Source organism: Rhamphochromis longiceps, linkage group LG15 (assembly GCF_057381845.1).
Source record: "Rhamphochromis longiceps isolate RC_006_pf linkage group LG15, R_longiceps_female_GT1.1, whole genome shotgun sequence".
In the NCBI taxonomy this organism is placed as follows: domain Eukaryota; kingdom Metazoa; phylum Chordata; class Actinopteri; order Cichliformes; family Cichlidae; genus Rhamphochromis; species Rhamphochromis longiceps.
Window position 1 is genome coordinate 7,463,726 of NC_140571.1, and position 17,721 is coordinate 7,481,446.

Sequence of the window (17,721 nt, forward strand, 5' to 3'; positions counted from 1 at the left end):
ATGCATGCTGTTTTCTGAATCACGGTTCAAAAAATAATGTTACCATTAGTCAATACTAAAAGACGTGGTATAAATACTTCCCAGTTTTAGGGGGTGTTTTCACTTTCTCTGTGACATTGCTTTCTCACATTACTGTCATGTTTCACCAGTTCAGATATTTTCAAAAATGTAGTCCCTCCAGATATTTACGCATGTGGTTTGAAAGTCTGCAGTAAGCGGATCTTCCTGTCTACTACTTGCTTCCCTGCAGTTTGAAGGAATGACAGGACCCCGAGCGCAAGAAAGCTTCTGCTGCGTCTGCGCATACTCAGTTCATTAAAGGAGGGCAGAGACGGGAGAGGGGCGAAGTTTTACCAGACTTCAGTTATTTAAAGTAGATTGAAGTTTTGTTCCACGCAAAATAAAACGAAAAAAAAAAACCAAACCCATTGACATACCGGTAAGGCTACTCAGCACAAATCTTTGCGGATAATCTGGAAACCACGCCTACACCCTGTCTGAACAAGTTAATCAAGTTGTTTAGCGGATGTTGACGTAGCTTCGTGACTTTGAGTAGGTAAGCAAAGTTTTGTTTACCTTATTAGCACTAGCTAACTCCTTCGTTCTTTAACTATTTTAACCATTGCTTCATTTCGGTGTAACCATTGCTTCGGTTAACCAGTTTACACTACGCGTTTGTTTAATTTTGAGCTTGGGCATTTTACTTTAACAATAGCCTCTTTGTGTGCGTTCAGTCAAACTGTCAAACAGCTGTTTCAGAGACACTTGTTTCACCTTGTGTTACTTATAGAAATGTCTCAGTCAGATTAAGACTAAACAACGTTGTCCCGCTTTTGTACTGTGAATGTTGTTACTCGTAAATTTATTTTGTGCTAGCGTTGAGTAAAGTTCTTAACTCGTGGCCTATATTGCAGTTTTGATCCGCGTGACTCAGCGTGGCGCATCTGTTTCAGTGAAGGTGGATCACTAGAGATGAATGTTAGTTAACATGGAGCTAAGTGGCTAAATGACACATCACCAGTATTACTTCACACGACAAAAAAAAGCCACAGACCTTATCAGGTTTCTGCACGCATTTCAGAAAGCAGACTGCAGTACACTACAGTGTTAATCAAGCAGAGGGGAACGCACATGTACTTAGTTTCGCAGTCTAAAAAGTCACATAGTACGAACAAGTAATTGTATAAAATACCACCTACCTAACAGCAGTTGATAGATTCAACTGTATCTAATATGAACAGCTACAAAGACGACCCTGCTGGATATACAAAAGTTATGCATTTACTACACTACACTCTTACTACTTTTACTTCTGTTATAAGATCTCTGTAGTGCTTTTCTCGGAGTTATAACTAGCAGCTGCCAATGCATGCACAGACAGCAAAAACTGATTATCGCAACACGGTTCAAGTGTCTTAATCTGGAATATCCTCTGATTTAATCTAGAGCCGCAAGACTTGAAACTTGCTTTTGAAATGCTGAAAGTTGCAGAGTTGTGAAACGCTACGGCCTATTTGTTTGCTATTGCTCACTTAAAACTCTGATAATCAATTAACTAATTAGGTCATTAAGTCAAATAGCAACTAATGTAGTGCTCCATAGCAAGGTTCCTTCTTACTGGGTACTACAGCTTTCTCCCACAGTCCAAACACATGCCTCTTAGGTTGGTGCTTCTGAGCTGGCTCTTGGCATGAATGTGATCATAAATTGCTGTCTGTCTCACCCATGTGACAGACCCGTACCAGTATCTGTGACAGCTGGCATAGGCTTAAATACTACTGAAACCTTGATTTGGATGAGCAGAAGAAAATGGCTAGATTATTAGCAAACATTTGCTGGTTTCAGCTTTTCCAGCATATATCCTCCTTTTACTCGGGCTGGACAATTCTAAGACTTTTACATCAAACACCATTTATGCAGTTTGAGTCCTGCTGCACTGTCAAGAGGACATCTTGTAAATTGTTTTTAATTGTGCTGCCACTTTTGTGGGGGTTGGGCTAAGAGAGAACATTAACTTTCATTTCAAAATGACGGAGAATTTGCAGCTTCCACATTTTATTGCCCCAAAGGAGGCTAAGTGATCCTTTCTTGCTAATATTATGACTCTTTTGCTTAAAAAATATTAAATAGTTTCCTCAATTTTAGAGTCTTATCTTTGACTTAGTAGGATTTCTGAAATGTACAGTAATTTTACTACTTCCAAAACAAAAGTGGACGGCAGGACTTAAACCTGTGGCCATCCTTCAGGAAGCAGAAGGCAGGGTACAGATTTTCTTCTTTTACCCTGTTGATTTTTATAATATTTATATATATGTTAAAAGTGCATGAAACTGTACATCTCCTGTATTTATCAATTCATTTTAAATGGTACTGAAATTGATTTGAAATTGTTTTTTAGCATGAAACATGAAAACAGGACAACTCTGCCCACAACCAACAAGACAGGTAGTCCTCTGATCTAAATCAAACAGAAACTAGGCAAACCAGAGAGGGGAAGAGTCCTCTCTGAAGGTAGAATTAAAATTGAAAAAATTCTTCAGCATATCTCTGTTCACAGCTTGACTTAGGCAACCTAGTATCTGAATGTAATGGGTCCTAATTATAGCCAGTTCAATAAGTCGAGACAGATTCAAAATTAGGAAGTCCGTCAGGATAAACCATGATCTTGATGTCCCTCTTAAGAGGATACTTCCTTAAACAGAATGCCACAAGCCTTCCTCAATCAGCTGAAACCATACGTGTCCTGTAGGGCTGGGTGATATGGCCTGAAATCCATGGTATAATTTGAAGCATGTGCGGTAACAATATATGTTGCGATATATTCTTTTCTTCTGTATACCGTATTTCCCGCACTATAAGGCGCACTTAAAATCCTTTAATATTCTCAAAAATCGACAGTGTCAAAAATCTGTCAAAAAATGTTTTAGAATGACTTTGTTAGGCTAACAAGCTGCACCGCTTGATGGATTGTCGGAGCATTACAGTTACCATACTCAGGAGCTCGCGAAGTATTCTGGGTTTAAAACTCTGTTGGCTTCAGGTTCCAAAGTCAAACGAACACTGCGGCATCACTGAGAGTTAAAAACTGTCTAAATTATTTCATCTATAATAAAATGTTCAGTGTAACAATTAAGTTTAACATCCAGGCATCCATGAAAACAGAATTTATTAAATTTAGAAGTTAGCTGGAAGTTAGCTCACTAGTTTCCACCTAAAAGTGATATACCATGTTCTGACTGAGATATTTCTGAAAGAATTCAAACGTACAGCTCTGCTATCACTTCCAAAGTAAATGAAGACAGAAAACTAAACAGCAGTGTCTTTTTTAGGGTTACTAAGTTGGGCTAGCTGGTATATAATGATGTGTTATGTGATCACTAGCGACACATTTATGTTAGCATAACATAAACACAGTGAAGCTGGATGATGAACGCTAACCTTTTTCCATTTGATAAAAGTTAACCAGAGTGTTCCTGATGTTTAGGGACAAATGCAATCACATGGCAGGATGCTGTAAATGGACCAAACTTCAGTCAGGAGAACAACTGAGATAATCCATCCACAATACTGAGGTTAGTCATTAATATACTGTGTCATCATTAAATATTAATGAATAAATGGTAGGGAAATGGAAGAAGCACCGTTTTTGGCTTTCCTAATATTCCAAAACGTGCTTCATCTTCTCCCTACTACTGTCGCTCAGCATAATTTGCAGATGATATTGCTTGCAGCCGCTGCAATGTTTTTGACCATACCATAATCCTTTTGACCGGCTTGATGGTGGGTGGCTGTTGCTCAGGTGGTAGAGCAGATCAGCTACTGATCGGAAGGTTGGTGGTTCGATCCCTGGCTCCTCCAGTCTGCATGCCAAGTATCCTTGGGCAAGATACTAACTGATGCATTCTTTGGAGTGTGAATGTAGTTTAGTTTGCACTTGTGTTTAGAAGTGCTTGTGTGGGTGGCTAATGGGTGAATGAGGCATGTTGCCGCTTTGAGCACTCCGGGAGAGTAGAAAAACGCTATATAAGAATCTGTCCACTTACCATTTACCATGATGACACCATTAACATGCGCTATCGCAGTACCGTTCATATGGTTTCTACTATATACCGTTTATACCGCCCACCCCTAGTGTCCTGTTTGGCAGTTCATAAACCAAATCCTACAACCTCAGAGCCATTGCTTACACATTACTCAATAATAGACTTCAGGTGTTGTCAGTTTGCCAATGCTCCTCAAAAGATGGTATGTACAGCAGTACTGTCTGGCCCTCCTCCAGCTCCTCTCCTGACAGCACTAAGTATGACTCCACTTTGACAGTTCTGAGTAAAATCCTGTCTGCCTCACTCAGCCCTCTGTCCTTTCATCCACGATCATTGTTTGTGCCATGAGTGACAAGACTTAACAACCCAGCTTTGTGTGACTATTAGGTGTGTAGAATGGATTTTAATTGTTTTTTTTTTTAAAGTTAGACTCTGAGAAGTTATTGGTGTTTCAGTGTTCAGATATGTTTCCTTCATTTAACCATTCAAGTTTGGCCAGAAATCCACACAAAAATGAAAACGGTAGAATTACATTAATTACATTTTTTTTTGTGATCTAAAAAGACCTGATGTCCACTACTAAAAAGTAAATACAGTCATTAAAAATAATGAAATAATTAATTTAATTAATTATTAAGTTAAAATACAATTTAATTAAATAATTAATTACATTATGACTATTTATTTATTTTATTGTAACATGTTTCTCAATAATAGCAGTAATTGGTGGTTGATTGTTGCAATTTCAAAGAAAATGTTGCATCCCTTATTCAAAGGTTTGCTAATCGGGGAAATCATTGTTCAAAGGTCAGCACTCAGGGACCATTGGTTTGGTTTGAGATTTGTTTGTGATCACACAGTTTAAAGCCTTAATGGTGGTACTCCCACAAGTCATCAGTAGTTGAGTTAATACGTCTTCCACTTCTGTGACTATGAGAGATCTCATTTTAATCGTGCAGTGCTTTTATTCTCTACAGAGAGACAGCTGGTCCACTCCAGTAATGAAATCACTGTGGTGGGAGCAAGAGTCCCACCTGCCTGCAAACCGTAGCGATGGCACTGTCTGCTTCAACTCCACACAGAGCACCGTCCTAAAAGGACTCAAATTTGGAGGAGTGCCAGCTGTCCTGCTAATCAACTTCGTTGTCTTTGTGGTTTGTTTCTGCCCCTTTCTGATCTGCTTCTGATAAAAGGAGACATAATTACAAATACTTTAAAACTCAGTTCTTTGTCTTGTGAATACATTCTTTCCTTTTAATGTTTTAAAAGCAAAAGTAAATTCTTCCAATAGAGCAATTTAAGACATAATAGTGATAAATGGTCAGTTGTATTGCTATCCACAGATTCTGCTGATCATCTTCACGATTATCAGGAAACAGTTCTGGGACTACGGACGTTTAGCTTTGGTCGCAGACGATGACGGGTCAGTTAAGTTTGAGCATAATCTAAGCAGAAGGACATGTGGTGCACATACTACCCAGAATCTAGATTTTGAAATTGTAAACTGAATCTGCATTAGTCTTTGACACAGCCGCTTTGTATATCAGGTTCACTGGCTCATCACGCCGCCGCTATGGACGTAAGTCATCCACTGAGTCCAACATGGAGGAACCAGATTATGACACGGTATGTAAAAGAATGCCACTAAAAATGAGAATTAATAAAGCATAAAACGGTGGTTGTACTGATAAAGATAAATGGTATCGTTAAGTTAAACTGACTTCAGTTAATACTCGATGTAGTAATGATCAAAAAACAGATTTTTTTTGTTTGGTTTTTTTTAAACACTACCTTCTTTTGAAAATGCATGAAAACCACTAAAACATAAACAAACCATCAAATTAGGATGTGTGTTTGGGATATGAAGTGAGCTCAAGTTCCTCACCTAAACTGGTTCACAGGCTTCACTTAATACATTTGACCGCATATACCTAATAGCATTGCAGGCAGACAGTTTTAATCCACTGGAATGTTGGTTGCTCAAAGATATCAATATAATGTGCTTTGCTAACACTTATGCCCTTTTTGATTCCGTGACCATGACTTGCAATTGTAGGAAGTTGGTTTTAGTCTCAGCGTGTTTTTGAAAGGTGACAAAGGGCTTTACGCAGGTCTTCTTTGGGTATTTTAGAGCAATAACAGATCTCTCTTTTTGTTCAGGGATTCTGCTCTTGGCTGTGGTATTTATTCACAATAGAGTGAGTGTTTTTCTTTTTTTTTTTCCTGTTTTAATCATTGTTTCACTCCAAAAACCTACTTTGTCATCCTTTCAACAATGAGGCAGAATATGTGAGGTGTGATTTTGTATTTGTATGCTTATGTCGCAGTGATGAAAAGATAAAAGCCAAGTGTGGCATGGATGCTGTTCACTACCTGTCATACGAGCGACATTTGATTTACCTGCTGGTGATTCTCACCGTCTTGTCCATCGGTGTCATACTACCTGTCAACATGACTGGAGGCCTTCTGAGTAAGTTTCAAAGTATACCCTTCACTCTTGTGTTTCAAGAAAAAAAATCAGCTTAATGGCTGAAGTTAAAAAATTTACTGATTAAAGGTCAGGCGTGAGTCAAGCAACAAGAACTCAGGAGCTGAGCTGTCCACTTCATAATCAGTGATTTGTACCCACAGATCATTAAGCATGTTTTTAAGCCATTTTTTTAAAGGTTAAATTCATTGTTCTGTGATATGTGTCTATTCATATTTTTGCTAATTTAAAAAAAAAGGTTTTATTTCTTTCAGATATTGACAGATTGACGTTTGGAGAGACAACTATTGGAAATCTGAAAAAGGGGTAACTGCTTTATAAATTATGACGTTTGAACAAACCCTGATACCGTAGGATGGTATTTTCTTGTCTTTATTGTCTACTTTGAATAACTGTCCTTCTGGTATTTTCTTGTAGAAACAACCTGTTATGGCTACACACAGTATTTGCAGTTATCTACCTGATCCTGACGGCTCTGCTGCTGCAGCGTCACGTGTCACAAATGAAGGGCACGCGCAGAGAGATAGTGAGTGTCAGAGCACCGGAGTAGACTAGAGTACTCAGACTAGACTGGATGCTATTTGATGTAAATTTATGATAATACATGGCTGGGATGTTAGTTTCCCACTATCCTTTTACATTGGATTGCATTTTTCTGTGAGAAGTGTTAAGTTCCCCTTCTGATTTTCTTTTCCTAGGCCAGAAACACGTTGTTTGTGTGTTCCCTCCCCAAAGAAGTAACAGCAGAAGATGTAAAGACCCATTTTGTGTGAGTAAACAGAATTGTATAATAAAAATTATAATGAAATTCTGGTTTTGTTCACATTTTGTCTTGAGCATGGAGACAAGTAATTGTAACCAACTGTGTTTGTTTAAAGAGAGGCATACCCTTCCTGTCAAGTGTGTGCTGTCACCTTGGCGTATAATGTGACCAAGCTCATGTACCTTGATAAGGAAAGGTAAGAAAATCATGTGTGTATTTTATACTTTATCAGTAAGTTCAAATGTGTGACAGTTTCACATTTGTTTTTCTAACCTCAAAATGTTTTCAAACACTATCTTGTAGAGCATATTCAACTTTTTACAAAAGTAGCAGACCGCCTACACATTACAGCTACAAGAGCTGCTCAGCCATAGCAACCCAGGTCATGAAGCTCATGGTGCACAGATTTTGTGCTGATGTTAATTTCACAGAAAGTAGGCAGAGCAGCAGTCAGTCAGCAGAGCATTGGCGACTTTTATGCAAATTCAAGCATTAGGAAGTGTGACCGGGTTTTTTTATGTACACATAGTTGTCAAGTAGTGTCAATCACTTCTGTGTTTTTTTTTGTTTTTGTTTTTGTTTGTTTTTTTTATTGGTTTTTGAGTTTGTCTTTTTGTTGTTCTTGTTGTTGTGGGTTTTTTTCATCTCAGGATACGTGCTGGGAAAAACCTGTGCTACTATGAGCATGTCCTACGGAAAAAAGGACAACGTGTGTTCATCACCCCCCGTATGTGTGGCTACTTATGTTGCTGCGTCAGCTGTGTGAAGGTGAGCCAGGCCAGATGATCAGAGTTCTGCACCATTTTAAGTTCAGTATTATGTATATAGCGCCAGCTCACAATTACAGTTGTGTACGAAAGTAGGAAATTAGAGGACATTTGGGTCTTTATATCTTTAAGACATAGTAGTTTAACTAGTTAATTTGTATCATGAAGAAATAAAGCTGGGTATCATCTGCATTGCAATGAAAATGTATGCAGTATTTTTTAAATAATATTTTAATCATTTACCCAAGGGAAACATATAATGTAAACAGCTGCACAACTTGGATTAACTAGCTTTCACATAGATATGATTCAAATCACTGCAGCATAGTATCTTAAATACCTCCGGCAGGTTCTAATCTCTATAGTAAAATATTATAGTTAACGGTGTTTAACTCTTCACTGAAGTCTCGCTGGAACTGTACAGAAATTAATACACAGTCAGTGGATGCAAGAAGACCATGTGAGACCTTCACTAAGACTTTCTGTACTGTTATGAGTTCTCAGTCCTGACTGAAACTGTTCAAATAAACATTTGTTTGCAAGTGATCAGTTATCTGTTTTACAGCTGCTCTTTTAAGAATTCCTGAGATAAAAGGAAGATTAGAAATCTATAATCAGCTAGGACAGTTGGATCAAGTGACTACTTTTTAAGTAAAGATTTAATTACTGCCACCCTAAAAGCCTGTGGTATGTAATCTCTTAATAAAGATAGATGAATCATATTTAAAAATGAATCACTAATTAATGGTGAAACTACTTTGAGCAGTCTTGTAAGAATGTGGGCTAAAAGGGACCTTAATGGTTTAGAGGAAGCATTTATTCAAGTTAACTCAGATCAGTGGGAGAGAAAGTCACAGTAAATATCAGCAGTTATTCGAGTTGCTATCCTTAATGATGAATTTTTTTAAAGTTCTAATGGTTAAAGGAATGTTTGGCTCAACAGAGCTCTAACCACTCATTGGCCATCTGTCTGGTTGCAACAGTTCATACTTGTTCATAGAATGTTGTTGGGGTTTTGTGTGTGTTTGTTTGTTTGTTTGTTTGTTTTGTTGTGTTTTAAGTGTGTACAACTCAATATTCTCTCTCATTTTTGAGTTATTTGCTTCATGGTGCTTGTTTGTGAGTTATACCAGGGAGTTAAATATCCTTGATTTGTTGCCTTCCTTTTTAAGCCACAGTTTCCAGGGTCGTTTGCAGTGAGGCTTTAACACTATTAACAAGACAATCAACCTTTGTAGGAGTAGAGTTTAGATGGTTTGCATTGTGTTTGCACATAATATTGAAGAAATAATGGAGGAAACACTTGCTTAAATCTAGTTACAGCGCTTTCAGAAATGTATTATCTGCTGCTTTGTATTCCAGTATCGTAAAATTAAATGTTATTAGAAAATGATAAGACAAAAGAGGATTTTTTTTAAGGGAATATGTTTAAATGTTCAGTTTCAATGCTATGCAGAACAAGATCCATAAAGCATTTAAAGTAGTTGGTGAGCTTTTAGCTTAATCTTCGAAATATAATTAAAGATCTACACTGCAGAGTGCTAAATCTGAAAATGAAACTGATTCAGAAAACGTGTACTGTCTATTAAAATAATATTTTCTGTGTTTGTGTCTTCTCAGGTTGACGCCATAGAGCATTACCATGCTAAAGAAAGGTTACTGCTGGAAGAGGTGAGACAAGAGGCAGAAATAGCACCACACTACCCCCTAGGGATTGCTTTTGTCACCTTACAGACTGAGGCCATGGCCAAATTGTGAGTATTAGTGTAACCTTTTGAGGTCCAAATAGTCATAAGTGGTAACCCTAACCTTAACTCTGCCCTGTGTCAGATTATTTCCAAATTAACAAATTTACAAAAAATGCATAATTACATACATATTTTAATAGCCTAGGGTTAGTGTTACAGTTGGGGTTGTCACTGACGGTGACTTAAGTGTTCTTACTATCTGTACTATCATTACTTGCTGTACAGTATGTGCTACTTTTGTATGTAATGGGTCCAACTGCATTGTAACTCATTTGGTGACTGACTGCTGTTTCCATTATTTTTATTTTTGTAAGAGCAACATGCTTTGACAGTGTAACCAACATTGGCATGCCAAGTGTGTCAGTGTTTTTCTGTAAGCAGCAATATTCTGTGTGGTTTATCCTCTTCCCTGATGAGGACCATGATCTCTTAATTGCGTTGTCATCAGATTTCTTATTCTGTTGACGTTTAATGGGAAAATGCCTCGTGGCAATTTTTCTGAAAGCTAATGCAAACGTTAATCGTTAAAAGTTATCATTTACCTGCTGCAGAATTCTGAAAGACTTCAATGCAGTCAAGTGTGGTACCATGAGCAGCTGTTGTGGAGCGCAGCGCCAGCCGTCATCCAAAAGCCAAAGTCTGAAAGTGAACAAGTGGCGCGTCGGGTTTGCACCATATACAAGGAATGTTTACTGGTAAGATCTGAAACACTAACCTTTCACACTGTATGCTCCCCATGCACTCCATAGAATTTTACTCATAAACTAATTTATCTATGTAGATGGACTAAGTGGCAACAATAACAAAATAATAATACAAAAAAATACATTGACTCTGGCAAAATTGTTAGTAAGCATTAGTATTTGTGGAATGTAGCAAAGTTATCTGGTTTATTATCTTTCACTCCAAACTGTGGCAACATTTAGAAAAAAGGGAGCAGTCAAAAGTACCTTTATTTGTGTCAGCCCAGAATTTTACAATTTGAGCATCTAAGTTCTGCCTGTACTAACATCAAAACCTATACTCTGCACATAGGCTACGTTCACACTGCAGGCGAAAGTGCATCAAATCTGACTTTTTTCGACCCTTTGCGACCCATATCCAATCATGGTATGACCGTGTGAACAGCACAAATGCGATATTTTCAAATCTGATCTGGGTCACTTTCGTATGTGGTACTGAATCCGATACATATCTGATGTTTTAGAAAGTGACTGCTGTTTGAATGGTCTTCTTTTGCGCATGTGGGCCGCTTTGAGGGTTCACACTAGAGCGCGTTTGCTGTCACATTTTATCGGCGTAGTAATTTAATCTTTTTTGAGAAAGCAAGCACACAACATTTGTATTCTTAATGTATACTGTTCACATCAGAAACAGGAGACATTTATGAGGAAGTATTCACGGTGCACACCAGCCTTTTCTTTGCAGTGTCTCTTTGTATGTAACTCTCCTGTTATTTCTGTTTTTCACGTTTTTCCTAACCCATAGGGAAAATCTCTCAGTGCAGGGTTTTTCATGGTACGCGCGCTATGTAGCGCTAAATTTATTCCTTTTCATCCTGCTGACCTTATTCACGACCCCCACTATCATTATCAACACCATGGATAAGTTCAACGTGACCAAGCCCATCAACGCTCTTAATGTGAGACTTGCACATGCAAACACAGTTAACCATCACAGGTTTGCAGCAAGTCTAAAGATTGTTTTGTTTGTTTTTTGCCCTAGAGCCCCATCATCAGTCAGTTCTTCCCCACGTTCCTGCTGTGGGCCTTCTCTGCCCTGCTTCCTACAATAGTGTACTATTCTACACTAGGAGAGGCACACTGGAGCAGGTAGAAAGGACACAAACAAACACACACACACACAGAGCAGTAGTGTACTGATTGGTTTCAGAGGTAATTTGTTTTATTCCGCTGCCATCTGTGTCTCAGGTCCAGCGAGCAGCTGAGCATGATGCGCAAGCTGTACTTTTTTCTGCTCTTCATGGTACTCCTCCTCCCCTCGCTAGGACTCACCAGGTAATTTTTATTACTGCCAGTTTGAATAAGCACCAGTTTACAAAAAAACTAGGTTTATTGTCTATTCACTGAAACTACTTCTCAGTATGTCGCATACAGCAAGAAATGGAGGAACTCAAACACTTCCATGTATCAGAAGCCATAACTCACTGTTGGCCTACATTTCATAAGACTCGCTGACAAAAACTATCCAAGCTCAGTCGCCACAGCCAAGTGTAAATGCTTTGCATGAAATAAATCCTTTTTATGTTCATATGTAGTTTGCTCAGTAAAATAAAAATTCCCCCAAGTGTAGAGATGTTTAATGGTGTCGGTACATGTAGCCAAGAAAGCTTGGCTAACTTTCTGTGTTTTTGTTTAGTCTTGCTGTGTTCTTCCAATGGCTATTTGACAAAAAATTTCTCTCCGATGGGACAGTGAGATTTGAGTAAGTGAGCTATCTTGAAAGTTAATAGAGTTGAGATTAAGTCATCATTTCTTTGATATTATATAATACAAGCTTTACTAACATATTAATAACTTGCCTGTTTTTAAGATTATTTTGTACTGTGTTCTTTACATTGATTTAGAATATAAATTTTACATTTAAAGTATGATTGTTGGTTGTTTTATTTACAGCTAGATGCTTTTCTGAGATTATAATGGTTTGATTGAAGCTGACATGCTTAGACAGTGTAATAGTGTAATATCATACAAAATGGGTAAATGTTTTTAAATATAGCTTCTTATGATCCTGGACAAACTATTTATTTACCGAAATTAACGTTTTGCCCTGTTCTTCTCTTTTGGTGGTCTCTGGTTTGATTACACCAGGTGTGTGTTTTTACCTGACCAAGGGGCATTTTTTGTCAACTACGTAATTGCAGCAGCCCTCGTGGGCTCTGCGATGGAGTTGTTGCGGTTGCCAGGGTTACTGCTTTACGTCATTCGTTTGATGATTGCTCGCTCTGCTGCTGAAAGGAAATATGTCAAAGAGGTTTGTAGTGGCTTTAACTGTTATACTTTGCTCTAATTTCATTCTGTCATAAATCTACAACTGTTAGAGAATATATTGTTTGTGAATATCTTTCTGATTCTCCCCTTCGTATTTAGAAGGTGAATAACTTGTCAACATCGTGTTACAGAATCAGGCATATGAGTTTGAATACGGAGCCATGTACGGCTGGATTCTTTGTTTATTTACGGTTATCCTGGCTTACAGCATCATTTGTCCTGTAATAGTGCCTTTTGGTGAGTAACTACACAAGTGTTGCTCCGCTAGATGTTTGTTGTTGTTGTTTTTTTTCTTTATTATCTAATAGTCTGTTGACTTTTCAGTTTTTAATCGCCTCTTTTCTGACTGTATCAGGTCTCATCTACATGGTCCTGAAGTACCTGGTGGACAGATACAACCTGTGCTTTGTTTACCTGTCTGCTCGCCTAGACCGCCAAGTTCACCTGGAGGCTGTGAATCAAGCTCTGGGCGCACCCATCATCTGCCTAATATGGCTTTACTTCTTTTCTGCCCTCAGAATGGGTGAGAAATAATCTATCCTTTTTCATCCTTTTTCATAAGGGTTTCTCAAATTATCAAAGAGTCACGAGAGGCAGACTCTGTCCCAGCAGACACTAGATGATAGAATACAGAGAAGTAGAATACCATACCATTTTAATTCATATCCATACAAACTGCCAATTTTTAATCCTCATAAACATGCTATCTGATGTGCATGTCTTTGGACTCTGGCGTGCTAGCTAGCCAGGCATAGATGACTCAAAACCTCCTTGCTGTGAGGCGGCACTGACTGCCACTTTTAAAATTCTGCAACACAAATTATCCATTGTGTTTAACCCTAAACATGGCCAATAATGCTTGAGGGACATTTTATCTCAGAGTCAAATGTACACGCTTTTCCTCTGACCTTTGATGTCCTGTCTACATTGTTTTGCTGTGAGAGTCACAGTTTTATCACTACGGTGCTAGTTCGCTTCTTTAAGTTGTTTTGAGTAGTTTGAGCTCACAAAAAGGTTTATGGATATTTTATTGAGTAGCTGAGTCATGATTTCTGCAGAGAGACATTGCTACTGAGTTTTTAAAATGTTATTTTTGGGGGGAAAACTGCTACTTCAAGCATCAGAAGACTAGCTCTGCGTAGTTGTAGTTCAAGATAAGCCAAATGCAGCCAAAAATACAGGACAAGCTTATTTTGAAGATAAAATGAAAATTACACAAATTGATTTGCCTCATCTGTTTTTAATGATAAATTATACATTCACACTTAATGCTTACTTGAGTCCACGTCTTCAGTATTGAACGGTTATTTAAACCCAAAGGCACCCCCCTCCCCCCTGTCAGCTATGAATTAAAGTTTTCCATACCTGTATCTGAAATCTACAGAGCCCCTCTGATGACATGGTCCAAAAAATAAATAAATTGTGGCCACAAAATTCTACTTCGTGCCCACGAAATGCTAATTTGTGGGCACGAATCGGGTATAACGTGGCAACGAATTACACATTTGTGGCAACGAAATAGATAAGATGCGAACATCATATTGATACAATTCCTGGACAGCTGCGTAGAGACATAAGCATAAGAGTAGGCTACACCTATACACCATGGACAGAGACAGTATGATTGAGTTTTATTTTAGGCTGGGAATGAGCTACAAATGCATTTTGAAAAGCCTGCAATGCAAGGAACCATTATTACGGAAAGACATTTAAACAGGATATTGAGAGCCAAGTTGCTTTACAGACATAAGTACGACCTGGACGCCGGGATAGATTTTATTGTCAACCAACTGTAAGGGCCTGGGAAGGATCACGGGTATTGGTCAAGTGTTTCGTGCCCACAAATTAGCATTTCGTGCCCTCGAAATAGTATTTCGTGGGCACAAATAAGTATTTCGTGGGCACAAATAAGTATTTCGTGGGCACAAATAAGTATTTCGTGGGCACATTATACTCATTTCGTGCCCACGAAGTAGTATTTTGTGGCCACAATTTATTTATTTTTTGGACCATGTCATCAGAGGGGCTCCGTAGAAATTGTGTTTGTGTGTGCATGCAATGTTTCAGGTTTCTGGGCACCCACATCTCTGTTTACTTTGGTGGTCCTGTGTATCACCATCATCATCTCCCTCAGCTATACCTGCTTTGGCTTTTTCAAGTACCTCAGTCCACTCAACTATGTGGTGAGTATTTTCTTGTGCGTGATCAGTACTCTGTTGTTTCTATGTCGTCCTGCACAATCAGTGCTCAATGTGTTTGCGTTCTCTCTCAGGTCAAGGACGAGGACGAGGATCCAGGAGAGGGCGTGGACGAAAGCACTTCGGTACTGTATTTGTTCTTTAAAATGTCCACATTATAACTAAAGCTCAGGCATATTTAAGAGGGACCTGAACTTACGTCAACCTGCATGTCCATTCATTTGCCCTATTTGTCATTTGTCCTGTTAGTCATTAATAAGCAATGACTAACATAATGATGAATTACTTTGGCTTCAGCTGCCACAGAAAATGCAACTGCACTTAAATAACACAAAAAATTGGAGGATTATAGACCCGAGAGAGCTAAAATGGAAGTCTACCCAGTGGATCCCGAGGGTTGTTCAAGTCGTGAACTTTGAGCCTTATTAGTAGTTTCTGCACTTATGTTCAAAGCTGACTCCAGTTTTGTTTTTTCGAAGCTGTATCTTTCCTTTCTGTCTTCACAAGGTCATACTTTGGCCACCACTTTCAGCATTGCATGAATCACATCACATAGAGTTAAGAATTTACAAAAATCAGTATAGAGAAACACGCTTTTCTTTTGTTTTCACTGCTCATCCATTTTGTCTTGGCTGTACGTTAACAGGTTTACCTTCCCAGAGTACTCAACCCTAAATCACCTGCCAGCATCCCACAAAATGATGATCAAGCTCCGCAATCTTATGGGTCTCTTGATGACACTGCAGCCTGCAGCTTCACACCAGTAGACAAAAACATGGAAGAATCCAACAGTGATTTGAACCCTTGAAGTCAAGATGATCCTTTGTCTTGATCATAAATTTGCTTCTTCGAGGTTTTACAGACAGTCCCGTTGAGTCCAGAAACCTTCATAGATCAGCACCTACGATGTTACAAAGTGGTAACTTATTTAATTTCTTCTGTGAGATAAGTTTATGGTTTCAGGGAAAATGTGTTGTTCATTTTAAAAATTACTATTTATGGGTGGGACTTTTATTGGATATCTAGAGAATACGTTTGACCAGTATACATAGGAAACAAGATTTTAATATTATCTGTCATAAAGCACAACCAATTGATAAGGACCAACTCACCATGTCATGTCAGTTGTTATTATGCTCATTTCACAAGCTTATGGGGTCCACTGGGATAGCTTTATATGGTTTAATGTTTCAATACACCTCAAGTGTAAATTGCAGGAGCTTTCTCAAACACTCCTGAGCTTTTCTCTTTAATTCTCCCCTCCTGAAAAGCCCGGTCAGCTGGCATGAGGGAGGCAACTAAAGAAAAAAAAGTTTAAAAGGAGCATTTTATACATCGCTGTCACCTTTCTAACTGGTTTGATTCTCAGGTGACGTCACAGCTGTATTAACATCTGGGCAGCAGGTTAAAAAGGCTTTGGAGTGGCAGCTGGTTTGCATTACACCAGGCTGCCTTTGAGTCATTATTTCATGTTTGTTTGAAAACAGAAACCGGGAAATATTGTAATGAGAACACTTTACTGGAAATCTTTGCTGTATGAGTACACGAAGAAAAAGGGTAGCAAACGTGCTAATGTACAAACCTTTTTACCAAAAAAGCAAGAAATCTTCAGGGTCTTTGTTCACCCTTGCAGCCAGCAGCAGAATATTTGGCGTGGTTTACTCAGAGCTGAGACATTTTAGACTGACGGTTAGCATTATTGGCTCTGGCTGGAATATGATGGTGGGCAATGAGCATTTAGATTTATTTGAGGCAGCTGCTCATTCTTTGTTTAAAACCATGGCAAACCATCTACTAGATGGGCATTAATTGATGTAGATATGTTAAGGAACAAAATGAGGGGGGAAGGGGGAAGACATGAACAAATGAATATGAGTCATAATGTTTGCAAAGGAACACCAGAATTAATTTCTCACACATACTGATTTACAAATGCCAAAGGGATTGATTGCTGATTATTGCCAGAGCACCTGCCAAGGGTCTCCTTAATATTGCACTTTTTTGTATCTTTCTTGTGTTTACTAAAAAAAATCAGTTTTTGCTTTTTGTAATACAATCAGTTCTGCAGGAGGTGGAAACCAAAACAATGTTTTGATTGTTGGTGTCATATACAATGTTGTCTAAGGTCAGGTAAAATTTCTGAAGCATTACTTAATGAATGTTATAAACAGGTCAATGTTTATCTGCGTCAAATGTATCTTTTGCAGCTTAAATTAAGCATTTAACAAAGAAACAAATTATTAAAGAAAACTTGTTCAGTGGCGGGTAAACAGAGTGTTGATTCTTTGGAGTTATAATAGATAACATGTTCTCAGATCATGCAGTTATTGGCAACACATTAACGTTCATAAGTCTGTTTTGTCATTGGGGGGCACTGTTGAGCTGCAGTGGGTTTGTGTGATCTCTGAAATATTCATAGAGCAGTAATGCACAATGCTACATAAAGGATTTCTAACTTACTCTGACATCGGTATGAGCCAGTTTACTGGGTAACTATTCCAGCAGCTCCACCTCCTCACCTGATCCCTCGCTATTGTCTCCTTTTCTGTTCCCTTTCTCTTCTTCTTGACCTTTTCCCCTTTCTCACCACGGGTACCTGCCTCAGCTGAGAAAGACCACTGTTGTCAAATAAAAGGCTTTTAGGGTGCCGTAGTTGTTAAATATGGGTAATGAAGTGCTAAGCATCTAGTAGCTGTGGTGAAA

At 38.4% G+C, this 17,721-nt stretch overlaps 1 protein-coding gene across 1 annotated transcript; it reads left to right on the plus strand.

Moving 5' to 3' along the window:
• The first annotated feature begins 251 nt into the window (after nucleotides 1-251).
• Nucleotides 252-17,303, plus strand: tmem63a (transmembrane protein 63A). The gene is made up of 24 exons (XM_085381750.1): nucleotides 252-556; nucleotides 3,485-3,572; nucleotides 5,021-5,197; nucleotides 5,387-5,466; nucleotides 5,591-5,669; nucleotides 6,204-6,241; nucleotides 6,371-6,513; nucleotides 6,786-6,837; nucleotides 6,949-7,057; nucleotides 7,230-7,300; nucleotides 7,410-7,490; nucleotides 7,945-8,062; nucleotides 9,682-9,815; nucleotides 10,361-10,504; nucleotides 11,298-11,451; nucleotides 11,535-11,641; nucleotides 11,741-11,827; nucleotides 12,189-12,254; nucleotides 12,641-12,803; nucleotides 12,952-13,057; nucleotides 13,176-13,343; nucleotides 14,888-15,003; nucleotides 15,093-15,143; nucleotides 15,665-17,303. The coding sequence occupies exons 3-24, from the start codon at nucleotides 5,045-5,047 to the stop codon at nucleotides 15,824-15,826; spliced, it is 2,382 nt and encodes a 793-aa protein (XP_085237876.1). The 5' UTR covers nucleotides 252-556; nucleotides 3,485-3,572; nucleotides 5,021-5,044; the 3' UTR covers nucleotides 15,827-17,303.
• Nucleotides 17,304-17,721: the final 418 nt, after the last annotated feature.